The sequence below is a fragment of the Elephas maximus genome, chromosome 21, assembly GCF_024166365.1.
Source record: "Elephas maximus indicus isolate mEleMax1 chromosome 21, mEleMax1 primary haplotype, whole genome shotgun sequence".
NCBI lineage: Eukaryota > Metazoa > Chordata > Mammalia > Proboscidea > Elephantidae > Elephas > Elephas maximus.
Genome location: NC_064839.1, coordinates 22,300,686 through 22,321,927, shown reverse-complemented (window position 1 = coordinate 22,321,927; position 21,242 = coordinate 22,300,686). Strand labels below are relative to the sequence as shown.

General features: G+C 44.6%; 1 protein-coding gene across 7 annotated transcripts in view; it reads left to right on the top strand.

Annotated features, from left to right (window-relative positions):
- Positions 1 to 17,406, top strand: part of LOC126064515 (liver carboxylesterase 1-like) — a 283,681-nt gene extending 266,275 nt beyond the window's left edge. For 5 of the 7 annotated variants that reach the window (XM_049863669.1, XM_049863668.1, XM_049863670.1 and 2 more), the window contains 8 exons: positions 1,479 to 1,583; positions 4,281 to 4,319; positions 5,371 to 5,511; positions 6,406 to 6,486; positions 6,763 to 6,910; positions 15,480 to 15,611; positions 16,687 to 16,759; positions 17,042 to 17,405. In XM_049863669.1, the coding sequence (XP_049719626.1) occupies positions 1,479 to 1,583; positions 4,281 to 4,319; positions 5,371 to 5,511; positions 6,406 to 6,486; positions 6,763 to 6,910; positions 15,480 to 15,611; positions 16,687 to 16,759; positions 17,042 to 17,225 (903 nt within the window). In that variant the 3' untranslated portion in view covers positions 17,226 to 17,405. Of the gene's footprint in view, positions 1 to 1,478; positions 1,584 to 4,280; positions 4,320 to 5,370; positions 5,512 to 6,405; positions 6,487 to 6,762; positions 6,911 to 15,479; positions 15,612 to 16,686; positions 16,760 to 17,041 lie in introns of all 7 variants that reach the window. The other 2 variants (XM_049863663.1, XM_049863666.1) reach the window with 2 other exon arrangements.
- Positions 17,407 to 21,242: the final 3,836 nt, after the last annotated feature.

Genomic DNA, 21,242 nt, shown 5'->3' with positions numbered 1-21,242 from the left:
TCGTTAGGAGGGTGGGCAGGTTATACGAATGTAGCTTTCAGGAGCCACTAGGGGAGCCCTGTGGCTCAGAAGGATCCCATTCTCAGAAAAGGTGGGGGCAAAAGTATGCAGGACAGACCAGCCCAATTCTAAGACACGCTGAAGTGAGCCACTCCTTTAGCAGGGTCTTCTTTTAACTTTTCTTTTTTTGTAAAGAGGGAAAGAGGTTTTGGGCTTTTGTCAATACCTTTCCAGGCATTAATCTGGGCCCCTCAGAGACTTGTCTTAGAACCTTGCCCATTGTTTTTTTTTTTTTTTATGACCCATGAACTAAGAATGATAGTTATATTTTTTAATAATTGAAACAATATCAAAAGAAGAACAATATTTCACAACCTGTGAAACGTGTATGAAATTGAAATTTCAGTGTCCATAAATACTGTTTTATTGTTACATGGTCACATCCATTCATTTATGTATTGTCTTGTTTAACTTTGAGGCGCTATGCGTTGGGATGAATGCCAGATGATTTCCCTTTAGGCCTCAGAGTTAAATGATATTCTGTACTTTCTGAAGTGCCTTCGTGTGAGTCATCTTAACTGGACCTCCTGCAATTCTGCACGTGTTTTAATGTGTGTTGGTGATCTTCTAAGCCCTTTCGGGTATTAACTTGTCTTATATGATTTGCCAGTCACTATCCTCATCTGTGGGTGGAAAAGCTGAGGAGCCTTGTGGCACAATGGTTAAGTGGTTGACTGCTAATTGAAAGGTCAGCACTTTGAACCCACCAACCACTTCGTCGAGGAAGCCCTGGCAATCTCATCCCATAAAGATTACAGCCTAGGAAACACTGTGGGGTAGTTCTACTCTGTTATGTAAGGTCCTGTGAGTCAGAATCAGCTTGAAGGCACAAAACAAAAATAGCAACAGGGTTGGAGAAACAGAGAAGCTGAGTGACTTGCCCAAGGTCAAATGGCTAGTAAGTAGAGGAACTGAGATTGAATTCAGACAATGTTACTGAGAGTCGATGCCCTTAACTACCACTCCACACTGCCTGTCTTTAGACGTTCAGCTTTGAGACCATTATGCCTATTTTAACAGAGATAACGTAACAGATAAGGAGACAGAGGAGTCTCTGGGTGGTGAAAGCAGTTAAGCACTCAGAAGAAAGACCTGGAGATCTACTTCCAAAAGATCATAGCCATTGAAAACCATGTGGAGCACAGTTCTACTCTGAAACACATGGAATTGCTGTGAGTTGTAATTGGCTTGATGACAAGTGGTTCTGGTTAAGGTAACAGAGAGAGAGGATGGGTAATTGGCTCAAATCACAATTCATATTAACAGCAGAGGCAAGACTGTGACCCAGGACCCACTCCTGCTGGTCTGTTTTCTACTAGCCTCTGCTGCCTTCAGAAATAGGGTGGGGGTAGAACACTCTATTGATTGCGGGAGGGGACATCACTCTTGAATTCTGCTGTAACCTGTAATCTCTACAGAAAGTTGCTATCTTGGCTGGGTGTAAAACCACCACCTCTGCTGTCATGGTTCACTGCCTGCGCCAGAAAACAGAGGATGAACTCACAGAAACATCACAGAAGATGGTAGGTGCATTCATTCTTGTGGCCACATAAGTTCCACTCTGCAGACTTGGCCCCAAGCTTTATCATTTCAGCTGCCCCCTTTACCTGAAGAAATGACCTGGACAATTTCTTTTCTTTCAGGAGCAGTATTAGCCTCTAGATACCAATAAGCAATTTCTCCTTTCTTTTTTTTATTGTGAAATATTTCGAATGTTAGACAAGTAAAGATAATAATAAGGAAAAATTCTGTGATAATCCCCAAGTTCTATCAAAGCTTAATATTTTGCCGTTCTTGCTTTCAGACATATTTTTAAGAAATTAAACATTGCAGATTTAGCTGAAAATCCCTGAGTATACCATCTAGTTCCATTCTCCTTCCCTCCCAGAGGTAACCACCATCCTGAATTTTGGGGAAGAGGGTATTAGGAACAAAGGTTGTCAAAATTTATCTTGGTTAATTTAGAAACTACCTAAATTATAACTCAATAGTAGCTCAATTTTCTAGATTTCCTGAGACCCTGACTCAATTATGATTCTAGGATAGTCATCCATCCATCCATCCATCCATCCATCCATCCATCCATCCATCCATCCATCCATCCATCCATTTATTATCTTCTTATCCATCTATTCAACTACCAATTCATCCAACAATCAATATCTTTTCATCCATCTAGTATCAGTCAATCCACTAATCCATCAATAACCTTATATGCATCTATTATCAACCCATCTGGCATCCATTCATCATCCAGCCACCATATATCTTACACTCTAAAAACCAAAGATTCATCTCTCTGCCAGTTACCATCCATCTATCCAGTTATCTATCCGATTCATCCATACTGCATGTATTGACCAACCCCTTCCATATATCCATCCATCAGTCCACCCATCCATCCATTTGTCTATGCTAACCATATGGGGGTGTTGGAGGAGGTGATGCAGACATGAATATGGGTATCCAAGGAAAAACACACCCACATACTTGGTGGGCTAATGTGGTGGGAGTACAGAGCAGGGAAGCATTCATTTTAACCAGCAGGGATGATTCACAGAGTAGGTGACATTTGAGGATTGATGGATGGCTATGGCATTTGTCATCTCAGAAAGGTACAGCAGGGCTGACACCTCAGAGAATACAGGATGTATAGCCAAACTATTCCCTTTGTGGGGGAAGGGTGTGGATGTGAGCTCAGTAGTAGCCTGAGCCCTTGGAATTTCCATCTGGACCCTGGCCTCCTGAGAATATTCCTGGTTTCCCAGAGGCAGGCATAAAGCACTGGGCTCTGCCTATGACCCCATGGGTTGAGCACAGTGTGGTCTTTGGGCTTGGATCCTGGTATCTTAGGCCCAAATAAGGTGACCAAAGTGTTCAAAGAATTAACCCACGGGTATTTACTGATGCCTGGAAAGAGGCAAATATTTTAGCAATTGTCCATGAGGCACAAGAGGACTCAGCTTCTAAGGGGAGAGTTGGTGAGACTGGGAAAACCCAGAGAACCTAAGAACCCTAAAATCTCCTCCTGGGATTTTCTGAGATCATGTGAAAGTGCCTTTCATGATTATTCACTGTCACCAACACACACACACACACCTGGCTGCTGGAGCTACAACTCAGAATGGAGGGACCTTTAATGGCCACTTTCTGCATACTAGGCAGGCCTGTCAATTGCAGTGTGATATAACAATCAGTACAATTTTGGTGATCATACACCAAAGAGAGCCATAGGGAGGATGCCTTTTAGTGAGCTTGTGTCAATCAGGATTTTCTAAAGCAAGATGAGAAAACTCATCTCAAAGTGTCTTGAGCAAAAAAAAAAAAAAAGGAACACATTGTAACAGAATCTTCAGGTAACTTGAAAGTCCAGGAGTAGGTAGCTTCAGACACAGCTGGATCCAGGTGATCATATGATATTCTTGGGAATCTATCTGTCTCTGGTGATGCAGTGGTTAAGAGCTCAGCTGCTAACCACAAAGGTTGGCAGTTCAAATCCACCAGCTGCTCCTTGGAAACCCTATGGGGCAGCTCTCCTCTGTCCTGTCAGGTTGCTGTAAGTTGGAATCGACTCAATGGCAGTGGATTTGGTTTGTTTTTTTTTAAATCTGTCTCTATCTCTCAGCTTCCTACGCTCAATGTTGGCTTCACTCTCAGGTGGCTTTGTCCCCTGGGGGATTAAAGACAACAATGGCACTCTAGACTTACATCTTATCAGCTTCGAAACCCCAGTGGAAAGAGATGTCTCTTTCCCACTAATTCCAGCAGAAGTTTGGGGGTAAACTGTTGAGCTGACACGAGCAAGTATCATTCCTGAACTAATCACTGTGGTCAGGGAGCCACAACACCCCAGGTCTTGTGTACACGCCTGAACCAATGGGGTGACAGTGGGGAAGAGGAAAGCTCTCGAGAGGAGAATTGGGGTGCTGTTTCCAGGACAAGGCGAAAGATGGAGGGCAGGGCAGGCACAAGCAAGAGATGTCCCCCTCCAGAGCTCCAGGACACTGGCTTAGGGTCCTCAGGGCTTGTCCTTGCCTTATTCCTGCCGTCCCCTCCCCTTGTCCTACACCAGGGGAGCCAGGGTCCGGCCCACTTCCTCTCGGCCCAGCCAGGGTGGCACCTGGAAGGACAGCCCGTTACCTCCAGGGCACAGCTAACAAACGATCAGCTTCTTTCCCAGGAAGGCTTCTCATTCATAGCCTCTGCCATTGTCTTCACAGAAATTCTTCAGTCTTGATTTACTTGGAGACCCCAGAGAGGTAAGGGCCTTCATTTTTTTAATTACAACTTTCAAGCCTTGCACTTTAAGCTCCAGTGAAATGTGGATGAAAGAATCCTCCTTTTTGTGGAATCACAGTAACTCCTTGTGTTTATATTACCAAGGCCCAGAGAGGGGCAGTGACTGGCCTGGGTAACACAGCCAGGAGGGCCAGAGGCAGGACTGGAGCCCATTTCCCAGACTCCCAGTCCAGTGCTCCCAGTCATCAGTTCTGTGCCATATGGACCCAGTCTAACCTTCTCTTGCTTATATTTCCTGCTCCCCAAAATGCCCCTTTGGGTGGAGGCTGGGCTAGAATCTTCCTCCATGGGGTGTCAGAGATGTTACCTGGATAAGGAGTTTCCTCAGGAACCTTCACTGAGGACCCCAAATCCTCTCCCGAGAGGCCAGGGTTGGTTGGCTGTGCAAGCTGCACTCTTTACAGGGCCTCAGGGAGGGAGCCAAGGGTCTCAGTCCTGGGTGCACTCTCCTCCCGGCCACACAGGCTGGAAACTTCAGCCACATCCTCCCCATCTCCTTCTTCATCTGCCACCTTTCAACAGGTTACCAGCCTCTGGTAACATTGCCTCTGTACCATCTTACAATCCTGTCCTCTCTACTCCCTCCCTGGGGAGTGACACTGTGAGGATTCACTAGAATTCATTCAGTCTCTCAGTGATTATTTAATAAGCACTTACTATGTGCCAGAACCTGATTTAAACAATGGGGCTATAACAGCAAAACAGACCAAAAAAAAGACAAAACTCCCTGCTCTTTTAGAAGTTAACATTTCAGTTGGGGGGATTACAATAAACAAAGTGTGTGGTGTGTTTGATGGAAGTTAGTGTTATGGAGAAAAATAAAGCAGGAAATTGGAGTAGAGCTTGCCAATGGGTGTGTCAGTGGTTTGAATTTTAAGTAGAAGGAAGAGGGGAAGGCTCAATGAGAAGGTGATATTTGAGCCAAATGCTGCTGCTGATGTTGGTCACCCCTTTTCCCCCACCACCCCCTACACCACCCAGCTCTGGCCTCACTACTCTGCTCTCTTCCAGAGCTATCCCTTCCTGCCCACCGTGGTTGATGGAGTACTGTTGCCGAAGACACCTGAAGAGATTATGGCTGAAAAGAAATTCAATACCGTCCCTTACATCATCGGAATCAACAAGCAAGAGTTTGGCTGGGTTATTCCAACAGTAAGAATGTGGAGGCCTCTTAGACTGTCCCCCCACAACCCCTCTCTTCTTTAGTAGGATGTGTTCTTCATTCTCCAAGCCCCTCTTTGAGTTGAGGGCAGTAGTCCCCTGTGGCATGAGTTGACATTTCCATAGAAACTTTCTCTGGGAAGGCCTAATGAGTGTTGCTGCCCATGGGAACCCATCTCTCCAAACACTGTTTCCAATCAAAGAACCCTGAAATGTCAATGCTGGGAGGACCTGTAGAGATAATAATGGTTCATGTGGGAAAACCAAGGCCTGGAATGGGGAAGGAGCTTGGGAGTTAAGAAGAGCTAAGCCTGGGCTCCAGAGTCTCCCAGCTTGGGCTTGGTGCTTTCATATTTTCTCTGTAAGTCTCTGCACATGCTCTTAGTAACCTAATTGGAAAGATTCAGAGAAACATGCTTTCTTGTGAGTTAAAATTGCCTTCTAAAAGTGAAGAAGGATTTTCCCTTTAGAAAGATTTCAGAGGTTATCCCAAAGGACCAAAGCCCTAATGGCAGGAGTCGGGGCTTCCTCAGCCATCTGAGGCAGGCCTGTGTCATCTGCTCCACAGCCCTCTATTCAACACTACCTGGCTTCAGCCTTCCCTTCTGACTCACTGAGCACTGGGGGGATTCCAGCCTGATAAATGTCACAGTAGGCTGCAAAGAATTGGGGCAGCTTCTGCAAAACATTTTTTAATCCTCTTTCTTCCTCTTGACTTTCTGAATGTAAGTCCATTTGATTCATTGATTTTGTCCAATTCAACAAAGCCCATGCTGATCAAAGCATGGCAAAGTAAGAGGCCCTTCAGTCTGTGTTGGTTTCCTTGGTTGGTTCTTTCTGTTAATTCTCGATGAGTCACAGGTGCATAATCATTTTTTTTAACAGATTATGGACTACCCACTCTCTGAAGGTAAACTGGACCGGAAGACAGCTGCATCGCTCTTATGGAAGTCCTACCCCCTTGTTGTAAGAGCCCAGTGAATCGTGGGAATTGTCTGAGACCCAAAAAGGGGTAGGGATTTGCCCAAAACCATATAGCAATTAAATGGCAGAACAAAGACTAGGACCTGAGGGCTCTACCCCCATTTTCCTGCCTTTCCCACCTTGCCACCCTGGGGGAGAGCTGCAAAGGGCTCAATTGGTGCGCTATTAATGCAAGCTTTCCTCACTGGGTGGAGAAACCATACCTGCTCACCTGGGGGCAGGCAGCTGGTGGTCACTTTTCACTTTTAATCCATTTAGGCCATCCCTGAGGAACTGACTCCAGTGATCACCGAGAAGTACTTAGGTGGGACAGATGACCCTGTCAAAAAGAAAGACCTGTTCCTGGACATGCTTGGAGATGCAGTATTTGGTGTCCCGTCTGTGAATATGGCACGTCGTCACAGGGGTGAGTCCCAGAGGTTGGACAAGGAAGGGGATGCCAACCCCCTCCAGATCCTTTGTCTGTCCTTCCCAGTCCCTGACCCCCAGCACAGACGCATATGCTGAAACTGCCAAGAAGGCAGCTTCAAAGGCTAATTCCATTTGACCTGGAGTGGGGTGCTGTCCGGTTTTGGTTTTTGCCAGAAGCCAACTCTGAGAAAGGGATCTGAGCACAAGTAGTTTATTTGGGAGATGATCCCAGGAAACTCTGATAGGAATGTGAGGAAGTCACCCAGGAGAAAGAAGGGAGCCAATCAATGATGCATTGTTAAGCAGGTATCCACTCTGGACAACTGGAGCTGGGAACTCTGGGAAACAAGGAGAGGGCATGTCTCAGGGTCGTCATCCCACCTGAGCAGCAAGGGAGCTTTGGTACTTACCACCACCTCCCACTAGTCATTGGTTAAAGGCTGTTCCCAATGGGTTTTTAATTTCCTGGCACTTTTGACCTGTGGCACGTGTGGACACAGTCTCTAGTGGCCAAACAAAGCCCTCTGGCAAATCACTGTGCATGCCAAAGGTCCTCTGGGTGTATAATAGTGTCACTAGGGTTGGTGACACCCAGCAAGGTAACTCACAGTATCACCCCCCTCCATGGACCTCCTTCCATACCAGACCATACAGAATCCTTAGTAATGATTATGACCAATTTTAATTGCAGGCTAACATGTGATGTTGTTATAAATTGCTTAAATTTAATATTTTTTTACATTATATGAATATTAACAACAAAATTGTGAAATCTTTCTACATTGAATTGTAATATTATTAGTTACAACATTATTAGTAACTGAGTGGAAGGCTTTTTTGATTTTTCTCCTTCTTTTAATTACTACTTCATTCTCAAAAAAGTTATTGATATAGGTTTGCAAATACTAATTACCATAATATTGTAGCTAAGACATCAGTGAGCATAAAAACGCCAGAAGCAACAAATACAATAGCACGGAATTGTAGCTCATGCAGACAAAACCATGTGATTCAAAATGTCATTGTAATTGGGTAGTAATGACAGCTCTGACCCGAGGGCATTACAAAGATCAAAAAGTAAATTAGCGGGTGGGGGCCGAGACGGCTGACTAGGTAGAAGCTACCTCAGATCCCTCTTGCAACAAAGACTCAGAAAAACAAGTGAATCGATCACATACATGACAATCTACGAACCCTGGCCATCAAACACAGATCTAAAGAGTTGACCTGAGTGACAGAGACTGAGAACGAACAACCACGGGGAAGCAGCGACTGTTTTCGGAGCCTGGAGCCAGCGTCCCACTCAGGAGACCCTGGAGCCAGGCTTTGGACTGAGCACGGCATCCTGAGATGGTGCAAACACGGGGCGCAGCCCTAGCCCGCTGAACTGACCTCGGGGGAAGCCCACCCAGTGCACGCAGGCAGCGCAGCAACGCAGCTCACAGGAGAAGTCACCGGGAGGCAGCGACTGGTTTTAGAGCTGGGAGTGAGGTGTCCTAGCCGGGGAACCTTGGCGCTGGGCTTTGGACTGGGAGCGGAGGAACTAACCACGGCTTCTGAGACAGCGCAAGCACGGGACGCGGCCTGACCCTCTGGGGCAATCTCTACCCAGCCAGCACACACAGTCGACGCGCCCCTTGGGAATCTCAGATAAAACAGTCATCCCAAGCAAGATAAGTAACTTTGTCTATATTCTGGGATGCTACTTTCTCCTATTTATCTGAACCCTCCCCTCTCCTTCCCAGGTGGCTTTATTAACATTGGAATTTCCTGAGCCAGAGAGTGAACTGCCCTGTGGTTTTTCTTTCTTTCTTTTTCTTTTCTTTTTTGGTCTTTTCCTAACCCATTCTCCTGGCCTGAGAGAAGCAGATACAAAAAACCCGGGGACCAAAAATCCTTCCCTAATTGGACTAAAAACACAGAACCAGCGCCAGCCAAGTCAGTCTTGGGCTTTCATCCCCACAGGGAACAAGGTGGCTATTATAATGCAAAGGCATTCCTGATAGGGATCTGACTGTAATTGTTTTAGCGGATTACTGGAAAGACAAGTTTCCCAGGTCTGATATCTCTGCATATTCAACAGAGCCCTCACTGACCCACAACAGGAAACTGAGGGCTGAAGCTCCCCCAAGACCACCTAGCCTCTGGCCTTAGGGGTCTAAGGAGGGTGACACCTACCAATCTGTAGAGGTACTTGCATTGGGGGCCTAAGGTACACCTGCAGAACCCACCCACCCAAGTGCTTTAGGAATAGAGACACACCTACCTCACTGACACTTGGGGGAAGCCTGTCAGCATCCTGCCCACCCCCCCCCGGAGTGTGAAACCCTGCTGCTACTAGAATCTGGTGCTCACAACTATCACCACTACTTCTCTAGGTGGATAGGTGACAGTCTGCACCGCACACTTGGTGACACAAAATCAGATTCTACTCAAGAATAGTGAATGGACTTTTAGGCTTATATATCTGGTAACAGCCCAAACCAGCTGGTAATAGGACAAAAGTGATTCAAGGACTGCAACAATCAAGACAGCGCAATCTAGTAGCCCATCTACATATATTGAAAGAAAACAAAACAAGACTCAGTGAGCAAATATAGAATAAATCACTACAATATCTTAGAGATGGCTCGGAGACAGCAATCGATATCAAACCACATAAAGAAGCAGACCGTGATTGCTTCTACAACTCCCCAAACTAAAGAATCAAAATCTTTCCCAAATGAAGATACAATCCTGGAATTGCCAGATACAGAATATAAAAATCTAATTTACAGAATGCTCCAAGACATCAGGGATGACCTCAGAAATGAAATAAGGCAATCTACAGGAAAAGCCAAGGAACACACTGATAAAGCAGTTGAAGAACTCAAAAAAGGTTATTCAAGAACATAGTGGAAAAATTAATAAGTTGCAAGAATCCATAGAGAGACAGCATTCAGAAATCCAAAAGATTAACAATAAAATTACAGAATTAGACAATGCAATAGGAAGTCAGAGGAGCAGACTCGAACAATTGGAATGCAGAGTGGGAAATCTGGAGGACCAGGGAATTGACACCAACATAGCTGAAAAAAAATCAGATGAAAGAATTAAAAAAAAAAAAAAATGAAGAAACCCTAAGAATCATGTGGGACTCTATCAAGAAGAATAACTTGCATGTGATTGTAGTCCCAGACAGGGAGGAATATCAGAAAACACAGAGAGAATAGTTGAAGATCTGTTGGCAGAAAACTTCCCTGACATCGTGAAAGACGAAAGGATATCTATCCAAGATGCTCATCGAACCCCACTTGAGATTGATCCAAAAAGAAAATCACCAAGACATATTATCATCAAACTTGTCAAAACCAAAGATAAAGAGAAAATTTTAAAAGCAGCCAGGGATAAAAGAAAGGTCTCCTACAAAGGAGAATCAATAAGAATAAGTTCAGACTACTCAGCAGAAACCATGCAGTCAAGAAGGCAATGGGTTGACATATATAGAGCACTGAAGGAGAAAAACTGCCAGCCAAGGATCATATATCCAGCAAAACTCTCTCTAAAATATGAAGGTGAAATTAAAACATTTACAGATAAACAGAAGCTTAGAGAATCTGCAAAACCAAACCAAAGCTACAAGAAATACTAAAGGAAATTGTTTGGTCAGAAAACCAATAATATCAGATACCAGCACAACACAAGGCCACAGAACAGAACATCCTGATATCAACTCAAATAGGGAAATCACAAAAACAAATTAAGATTAATTTTAAAAAGAAAAAAAATGCTCAAAACAGGGAATCATTGAAGTCAATATGTAAAAGATCGCAATAATCAAAAAGAGGGAATAAATACAGGTGGCATAGAACTGCCATATGGAGAGGGATACAGGGCGATATAGGACAATACAAGTTAGGTTTTTACTTAGAAAAATAGGGGTAAATAATTAAGGTAACCACAAAGAGGTATAACAACTCCATAACTCAAAATAAAAACCAAGAAAAACATAACGACTCAGCAAGCATAAAGTTAAATACTATGAAAATGAGGCACACACAACTTACAAAGAAAAACGTCTCAGCACAAAAAAGAAGTGGAAAAATGAAATTGTCAACAACACACATAAAAAGGCATCAAAATGACAGCACTAAACACATACTTATCTATAATTATGCTGAATGTAGATGGACTAAACGCACCAATAAAGAGACAGAGAGTCTCAGACTGGATAAAGAAACACGATCCGTCTATTTGCTGCCTACCAGAGACACACCTTAAACTTAGAGACACAAACAAGCTAAAGCTCAAAGGATGGAAAAATATATATCAAGCAAACAATAAGCAAAAAAGAGCAGGAGTAGCAATATTAATTTCTCACAAAATAGACTTTAAAGTTAAATCCACCACAAAGGATAAAGAAGGACACTACGTAATGATTAAAGGGACAATTGACCAGGAAGATATAACCATATTAAATATTTATGCACCCAATGACAGGGCTGCAAGATACATAAAACAAATTTTAACAGAACTGAAAAGTGAGATAGACACCTCCACAATTATAGTAGGAGACTTCAACACACCACTTTCAGAGAAGGACAGGACATCCAGTAAGAAGCTCGATAGAGACATGGAAGACCTAATTGCTAGAATCAACCAACTTGACCTCATTGACTTACACAGAACACTCCACCCAACTGCTGCAAAGTGTACTTTTTTTTCTAGTGTACATGGAACATTCTCTAGAATAGACCACATATTAGGTCATAAAACAAACTTTTGCAGAATCCAAAACATCGAAATATTACAAAGCATCTTCTCAGACCGTAAGGCCATAAAAGTGGAAATCAATAACAGAAAAATTAGGGAAAAGAAATCAAATACTTGGAAACTGAACAATACCCTGCTCAAAAAAGACTGGGTTATAGAAGACATTAAGGAGGGAATAAAGAAATTCATAGAATGCAACGAGAATGAAAACACTTCCTATCAAAACCTCTGGGACACAGCAAAAGCAGTGCTCAGAGGCCAATTTATATTGATAAATGCACACATACAAAAAGAAGAAAGAGCCAAAATCAGAGAACTGTCCCTACAACTTGAACAAATAGAAAGCGAGCAACAAAAGAATCCATCAGGCACCAGAAGAAAACAAATAATAAAAATTAGAGCTGAACTAAATGATTTAGAGAATGGAAAAACAATTGAAAGAATTAACAAAGCCAAAAGCTGGTTCTTTGAAAAAATTAACAAAATTGATAATCCATTGGCCAGACTGACTAAAGAAATACAGGAAAGGAAACAAATAACCCAAATTAGAAACGAGATGGGTCACATCACAACAGACCCAACTGAAATTAAAAGAATCATATCAGATTATTACGAAAAATTGTACTCTTAACAAATTTGCAAACCTAGAAGAAATGAATGAATTCCTAGAAAAACACTACCTACCTAAACTAACACAATCAGAAGTAGAACAACTAAATAGACCCGTAACAAAAAAAGAGATTGAAACGGTAATCAAAAAACTCCCAACAAAAAAAAACCCTGGCCCGATGGCTTTACTGCAGAGTTCTACCAAACTTTCAAAGAGTTAACACCAGTACTACTAAAGGTATTTCAAAGCATACAAATGACGGAATACTGCCTAACTCATTCTATGAAGCCACCATATCCCTGATACCAAAACCAGGTAAAGACATCACAAAAAAAGAAAATTACAGACCTATATCCCTCATGAACATAGATGCAAAAATCTTCAACAAAATTCTAGCCAATAGAATTCAACAACATATCAAAAAAATAATCCACCACGACCAAGTGGGATTTATACCAGGGTTATTTACTGATCAGTTAGTAGATAAGAACTACTTTAGGTGAAGGGAAGGACAATACTCAATACACGGAAGGTCAGCTCAACTGGACTGGACCAAAAGCAAAGAAGTTCCTGGGATAAACTGAATGCTTCAAAGGTCAGTGGAGCAAGGGCGGGGGATTGGGGACTATGGCTTAAGGGGACTTCTAAGTCAATTGACAAAATAATTCTATTATGAAAACATTCTGCATCCCACTTTAAAACGTGGCATCTGGGGTCTTAAATGCTAACAAGCGGCCATCTAAGATGCATCAATTGGTCTCAACCCACCTGGATCAAAGGAGAATGAAGAACACCAAGGTCACACGATAACTATGAGCCCAAGAGACAGAAAGGGCCACAGGAACCAGAGACTCACATCATCCTGAAACCAGAAGAACTAGATGGTGCCCGGCCACAACCGATGACTGCCCTGACAGGGAGCACAACAGAGATCCCCTGAGGGAGCAGGAGATCAGTGGGATGCAGACCCCAAATTCTCATAAAAAGACCAGACTTAATGGTCTGACTGAGACTAGAGGAATCCCGGTGGTCATGGTCCCCAAACCTTCTGTTGGTCAGGAACCATTCCCGAAGACAACTCATCAGACGTGGAAGGGACTGGACAATGGGTTGGAGAGAGATGCTGATGAAGAGTGAGCTACTCGTATCAGGTGGACACTTGAGACTGTGTTGGCCTCTCTTGTCTGGAGGAGAGATAGGAAGGTAGAGAGGGTTAGAAACTGGCAAAATTGTCACGAAAGGAATGACTGGAAGGGCTGACTCATTAGGGGGAGAGTAAGTGAGAGTATGGAGTAAGGTGTATATAAGCTTATACGTGACAGACTGACTTGATTTGTAAACATTCACTTAAAGCTCAATAAAAATTATTTAAAAAAAAAAAGTAAATTAGCATAGAGTTTTAGCCTTGTAGGTATATTGATACATGTATGCTGGGCTTATGAAAAATATTTTTGTTGTTATAACTAACTACAGGGATATTTTCACTAAAAAATAATGTTTCTACTGAAACACTGCACAAAAACTTTGTAGATGGTCATTTTGGTGTCATCCTCTCTGACGGTGTCACCCAGTGTAGAGCTCCCTGCACCCTCCAGTGATGACACTGTGGATGTATATAGATTTTTGTGTATGTGAATTCATCAGAGGGCAAAGGAATTTATGTAAATTGACCTAGTCCTCTATAATAATAACCTGACTTGGAACCTGGCCCTCCCCCTGTTAAAATCCCTTCTCCATGGGCATTGTGACCAAAGTGAAGCAATGAGTTCCTCTAGATGGGTGGCCCATGAGTAAGCCCTGAGTGATTGGTGGCTCTGATGAATCAGTTAGAAGGAAAACTGACATCTTTTTGGGAACTTGGACAGGAGAGCTTTAGCCATGAGAGAGGAGGGCCTGGAGAAGAGGAGAGAGGCAAGTTTGCCCTTCCATTGCCCCTTCTTTTTCCCACCACCACCTTAACACTCCCTGGGACAAGAAGGAATAAAGATAAGGGAGGGGACAGAAATATGAAATGTTGAGGTTGTAGTTTCCTGAGAGATGAGAGACAGATGGTTCCCAATCTGCTTATACTTGTATTTCAATATCCTCACTTTCACACAACATGGATTTGCTTCACTCTTCTAAGAATGGGTGAGAAAAACAGTGGAAATGCTCAAGGCTAAGGAAAATAGAAGGCACCTATCGGGCTGTAGATATTCTCCAAAGGAATGAAAATGAGTCTGTTACTGATAAAATATAACAGCCTGCACTTGATGTATATAGATTTTGTGCATGTGAATGCATCAGTAGGCAAAGGGGTTTATGTGAATTGACCTAGTGCCCTATAATGATAGCCATCTTGAATGGATTGATGTAGAAATTTCAACATTCATTCATTCAACAAATACTAGGCCCAAACCCCTGCCCTGCCTCAACCAGCTATGCAGTGAATCAATGTTGTTGTTGTTGTTAGATGCTGTCAAGTCAGTTCTGACTCAAACAACCATATGTAAAACAGAACGAAACGCTGCCCAGCCCTGTGCCATTCTCATAATCATTGCTGTGTTTGAGCCCATTATTGCAGCCAGTGTGATGAGAGCCTTCCTCTTTTTGACTGACCCAATAAGTCATTAAACCTAAACCAAACCAAACCTGTTGCTGTGGAATAGATTCTGACTCATAGCGACCCTACAGGACAGAGTAGAATGGCCCCATAGAGTTTCTGAAGGGCACCTGGTGGATTCAAACTGCCAACCTTTCGGTTAGCAGCCATAGCTCTTAACCACTACGCCACCGGGATTTAATAAGTCATTAGTCTTGCAACATGTTATTGTGCAATCTCCAGTGTCACTTTTATCATCAAGGCCATATTTTCCAAATACCAATCATTCTTCTTTGTTTCTTACTGTTGCAATGCAATTATCAGTAATTATCAATGCATCTTGATTGCATGTTTGATCAGTATCAGACTGAGTCAATGAGATTTCCTGAAACTCCATTTCTCAACTGTGCTGGTAACCAGGGGCTTCCTGCAGGGTCACACAGTGCCAGACACACAGGTGGAACTCACAAAGGGCACCTGCTATTAAAATTGCTGGTGTTGTGTACTAAGTTCCCAGGTGTGCAACAAATTCCCTGAATGCTCAGGGCCCCCTGGAGACCTTGATATCATCCAGGTATGTATCCGCTAACATGAACGGAGCATGAATCCATGTTTTCTCAGATGCCGGAGGCCCCACCTACATGTACGAGTTTCAGTATCGCCCAAGCTTCTCATCAGAGATGAAACCCAAGACGGTGATAGGAGATCACGGGGACGAGCTCTTCTCGGTCTTTGGGGCCCCGTTTTTAAAAGGTGATGGCTCTTTACTGGCTATGAGCTTGTAGTTAGGAGACCTGGGCTCAAGTCTCGGTTTGGTGGCCTTGAGCAATTTCCTCCTTCTTTGCTGGCCTTAGTTTCCTGAATTCACCATACTAGGGTTGAAGTACATTGGGCAGTTCCCAGCCTTTCTTCTGCTCTAACATGCATGATGGGGGATGTGCATCCACGTGCCCTCAGCCATGGTCACTCTCAGGATCCAGACCTGTGGCATCAATACGACAGGTAGTAGGTCACCAGCAAGGCCCTTTGCTAAAGGGCTAGAATGCCACCCTTTCATCTCCCACTCATAACAGCATAACAGAAAGAGAGTGACAATAAGGTTAGACTTGGTGTTAAGTCTATGTGTGTGTCTGTCTTCTTGTCTATCCATCGTTATCTATCAATCATCCAGCATCTATCTATCTACTGTCTTCTCATCTATCTAGCTTGCTAGCTCACTATCTATCTACCTATATATCCACCATCTATCTTAACTTCTGTCTAAAACTCATGTCTTTTAAAATTTGATCTATTTAATAATGTAATATTTTAAAGAAAATCCTCACCGATGTCTCTGATACCTAACTACTAGGTGTTGCAGATGTCTCGTGACCCACCTCATGGTTGTCGAGACACACGAGTGCCTCAGGGCATCTCCTGGCATAACTCTGTAGGATCATTTCAGCTCGGTTTTTTTCAGACTATCAAAATGTGGGTGGGTGAAGGAAATTGAGAAAATATCCAAGGGAGAGCAGTCTTGGAATTGGAGCTGCTGTGAAAGAAGCTGTGTGGTGTGACATCGTGGTTCTGAAGGAGAAGGAGGGTGGTGTGGGCACAAAAAAGACAAATGCAATAGCTCACAGAATGAGTCCTGGATCACAAATTCTCAAACTGACTGAAAGTACACACGAATCTCCCAGGATCTTGTTAAAATGCAGATTTTGAATCAGTAGATGTGGGATAAGGGCCAAGATTCTGCGTTTCTAATGAGCTCCCAAAATAATTCTGATGCTGGTGGTCCATGAAGCATACTTTGAGTATCAAAGTTTTTTTTTTTTCTTCCCCACAGGGAATGGCACAGAAGAGGAGGTCAAACTCAGCAAGACGGTGATGAAACTGTGGGCCAACTTTGCTCGGAATGGGTGAGACTGGTGGCAGAGAGGAGGAGGGTTGGGAAAGGGGGAGCAGGGTATACCTATTGGGAAGTTTAAGTGGTAAAGCTCTTGACTCTATGACCATAGTGCTCTAACAATGAGAGCTCTCTAAAAGTGGACAAGCTTCCTGCTCCAGAGGTGGTGGGCTCCCTGTCTTGGAGGCAAGTGAGCCTCTTGGCAGAGGTGAAGCCAATGGATCCCTGCATGTCTCAGAAGGTTGCTTCAGACCACACTGTAGCTTTGAGAATTTCTATTTGATTCTGTTCCCAGGGACCCCAATGGAGAGGGGCTGCCCCATTGGCCAGCATATGACCAGAAGGAAGGGTACTTGGAGATTGGCATCACCACTAAGGCAGCCCAGAAGCTGAAAGACAAGGAGGTGGCTTTCTGGACTGAGGTCCTGGCCAAGAAGGCAGCAGGGAAGCCAGCGCAGACAGAGCACATTGAGCTATGAATGGAAAGCCAACTGGGTACTCTACATGGGCATTCTACAGAAGGCACTTATAGCTCAAAGAGGCTTCTTATTGTGGAGGCTGAAGAATTGTCTGGTGGGATGGGGAATTTTGTACTTGTTGCCTCAATTTTGGGAATAAATGTTGTTTTGGAGATGAAGCCAGTGTCTGTGTCTTGGTCTGGAGATTAAACTTTCCTCCTTAGAGAGAATGAGTTCCCTGGATGGTGCAAATGGTTTGCGCTTGACTACTAACTGAAAGGTTAGCAGTTCAAACCCACCCAGCAGTGCTGTGGAAGAAAGAAGACAGTCAGGCTTGGTGCTCTGCTTCTGTAAAGATTACAGTCCAGAAACCCTGCAGTGCTGGGTTGTACTCTGTAACACCTGAGGTTGCCAAGAGTTGGAGTCAAAGGCAATGGGTTTGTTTTTGGTGTTTTCCTTAGAGAGACTGCACCAATAGCAAGAAGACGCTCTGCTGGGGATGGCTGGGCCTCTGGGCAAGCAGAGACCAGCAGGCTGGGCTCTGGGAGCTGCTGAGGGGGCCCTGGGTCTGCATCATCTCTCTGGGCCCTCAACAACTTCCAACAGCTGGATTTAGGATGACCGGAGTAGAGCATCCCTCTCCTCAGTGTGGAGCTTCCCATGGAGGAGGAGGTGACACAGGCTGAGAATGTCCCTGGAGTGGGGTGGGAGGAAGGGGTGCCATGGTGACCCTGTGGCACTGCTGGTGGCCTTACTGACCATTCCACGAGTCTGTGCCACCTTGAAAATACACAGCACCCTCCCAGCCTCTCCCCAAGGCTACTTCCTTCAGCAGCTGGTTTCTAGCCTCTGTAGCTTGGACTACTTTTTGAACAGTGACAACCTTGGAGTGAGTCCCTCAAGCATCACCCTAAAACGGCCCCTTTCAGAATCACAGGGGTGACTTCTGCCTTCTGCTCAGATGCAGAAAGCTCTAAGGACTGTCACTCTTATCCCAACAGCAGGAAAACACTGGATTTCCCTCAAAACAATAACTTTTCCTAAACCCACCAAAAAGCTGTGGTTGCAAGAAAAACAAATAACCTGAAAAATAGATGACAAGCACTTTGGAAGAAAAATGGGATATGAACACGGGCTCACTTGTGGCATAACCCAGGGGGAAGACAGGGCCACCATATAGTGAATGAGAAGCATGAACCTACAATTTGTGATGACGTGCGGAAGGCCAAGCGTAGGCTAGTGTGAAAGCGTAAAACCACTGGAAGCCCAGTCCCAGAATTTCTTCAGTGATGGGGAGACTTGTGGTAAGAATGTGAGGAGGTGTGAGGAAAGCTGAAGTCAGCCAGACCTTGTGGAGACCTGAATGTTGTCTGGGCAACGGGCCCAAGAGAGCTACAGCAATCAGGCCATTTTGTCCACCTCCTGCAGTGGGCACTCAGGTCCTCTCAGCCTCTGCAGTCCTGGCTGCTGCCAGACCCTATGGGTCGGTTTACTCAGGGTTTCTGCTCGCTGTTGTCTTGAGTTCTCCTCTGTCCCCTCTCCTGTGCTCTGGCTTTCTCTGCAGTTTCAGTTGAAACTTCCTGAGCAAGAAGGTCTGATTGGTTGTGTGAGTCACCCTCCTATGCAGATTGCCACCTACCAGGGTTTGACCCCCCACCCACTAGGCACTCTGGGGCTGAATGCTCACTGAACTGCTAGCTGTGACCAGGAAGGCAAGCCCCCAGGGTGTGAGGATAGCAACTGCCATCTCCCCACTCACAAGGGCACTGTGGGAAGGCAGGCTTCTGAGTGGGCACCATCCAGCCAGCAGGTGTGTCCAGAGCTTCACCTGGCGAAAACAGAGGTAAGAGGCTGAATGGAGGTGTGAACAATTAGCCCAGGATCTGCACACCTGGTACTGTGCATTGGATGGAGCATCTCAGTTCACAAACACAGATCAGAAATGGGACGTTTCTTTAGAAACAATTGAACTTACTTTGCATTTGGAGCCCCCTTGTGCTGGTGACATTTCAGGATCTGTCACTCACATTCCTGGGCTTGTATCTAAGCTACAGAAGCCCTGTAAGGCTGATTCATTGGGGTGTGTGGCGGGTAAGGGAGCAATGGGCTGTCAGTATTATCATCTGCCCACACTGGTATTTCCTGAGGCCTCCAGGTCCCCATCTGGCCCTCAGATGCGGATCTGGGTTGGCTGTTAGACTGTGGCAGGGGTCAGAAAACTTCTTCTATAAAGGGCCAGAGATTAAGTATTTTTGGCTTTGCAGGCCATATGGTCTCTGTCACAACTGCTCAACTCTGCCACTGTAGCACGAAAGCAGCCATAGACAACCTGTAAACCAATGAGAGTGATTGTGTTCCAATTAAAATTTATTTACATAAACTGGAAGCAGGGCTAGAGCAGGCCCTTGGGCTGTAGTTTGCTGTCCCCCTGCTCTACAGCATCACCCTTCATTCTGGACCAAAAGAAAAAATCTGCTTGTTCTTCACCCCACTGAGGGTCAGATAGCACTGTGACAAGGTCAACAGGTATGATGTGAAAATTCTGCATGGGGGATTGTGAATGGCCCCCTTAGGCTTGTGCAGTGCACAGCCTGCACAACTGTAGGTAACAGTCCAGGCTTACACCTGTCTATGCAGATACGCTAAGAAACCGCATCTGATTGGGACTAGGTTTGTCCCCAAGGCTCAGGTCTCTTCCACTCTCAGCTGCCTCTAAAACCTGCCTGGGTTTCTGTGGTGCCCTCCTAGCCTTGTTTGGGAGAAGGATGGGACTACAGGCCTCTGTTCTCATAGACTGCACTAATGCTACATAGTTGCTTAAGCCGACCCCTTCTCTTCCTCTTTCCAGCCCAGGAAATCTGTTGTTAGGTGCCGTCGTTAGGTGCCGTCGCCTTGATTTTGACTCCTAGCAACTCCATGTGACAGATCAGAACTGCTCCATAGGGTTTGCTAGGCTATAGTCTTTATGGAAGCAGATTGCCAGGTCTTTTTCCTGCGGGTGGGTTTGAACCACCAACCTATCGGTTAGCAGTTGAGCTCTTATCTGTTTGTGCCACCAGCACTCCTTCCAGGAAATCTATAGCTTGATAATTAAGTTTAACTCCTATATTATCTTTTATTCTTCCAAATCTATCATATCCCCCCATGATCTTTCAGGATTTACAGGTTAGACTCAAAAGCCAAGTTTCCTTGGTTTTCTGTGTTCTGCTCTGACTAATCTTTTCTAAGGTGGTAACTGAGGAAAGCCCTAGATGTGTGAATGGGGAAGGCCCAGGGTCACAGTAGAATGTAGGTTGGGGAGAAGGGTAGAAAAGAAGCTACAAGTCCTGGTTAATGTTTCAAAATTGTACCCACTGTGCCTGGATTGAAAGCAAGGGACAGGCCTCCAGTCCTTTAGATTATCAAAAGACCAGGTGGGTAAAAAAAAAAAAAAAAAAATTTTTTTTTTTTTTTTTTGTGGGTAAGGGTGGGTAAATTCTATCCCAGGAGCTTCTTTGTCCTTCAGCACTGCACAAGAGGGTCCTCTCTTTCATCATGAACTTGGGATCCTTCTGCCCAGTGGGGGCACTCCTCCTGGATGAAACTCATGTTGGATTCTTGAAGACCTGTTAGCTCATGTGCCGGGAAAGAGCCTCCTTTCCTTGCCACAACCCAACCTTCTCCCACCATTGATGGAAGGGGGTGGGAGGACGGGCTCTTCTAGAGCTCCTACCAGGTCATGACCATCACACACACAGCCCCTGTGTGGTGGATAAAGCATGTCCACAGCCAAGGTTTCCTCTCAATCTTCCAACAATACTGGAGTAGGTGGATGGTTACTTTTACTGACTGAGACTTAGAGAAAGGAACGCCCTGTCCAAGGTCACACAGCTAGGGTAGCAATTCAGGGTTGCTTGACCATCAATCCTTGTGCCATGGCTCATTTGTGTTCATCTGTACATTTGGAACCAGGAATAAAAATGAAGCCAAGTTAGCTGGTGACCAGAGGCTTTCCTGTTAGACTCTAACTCCTGGGGTCAGGACTAAGGTCAGATTCAT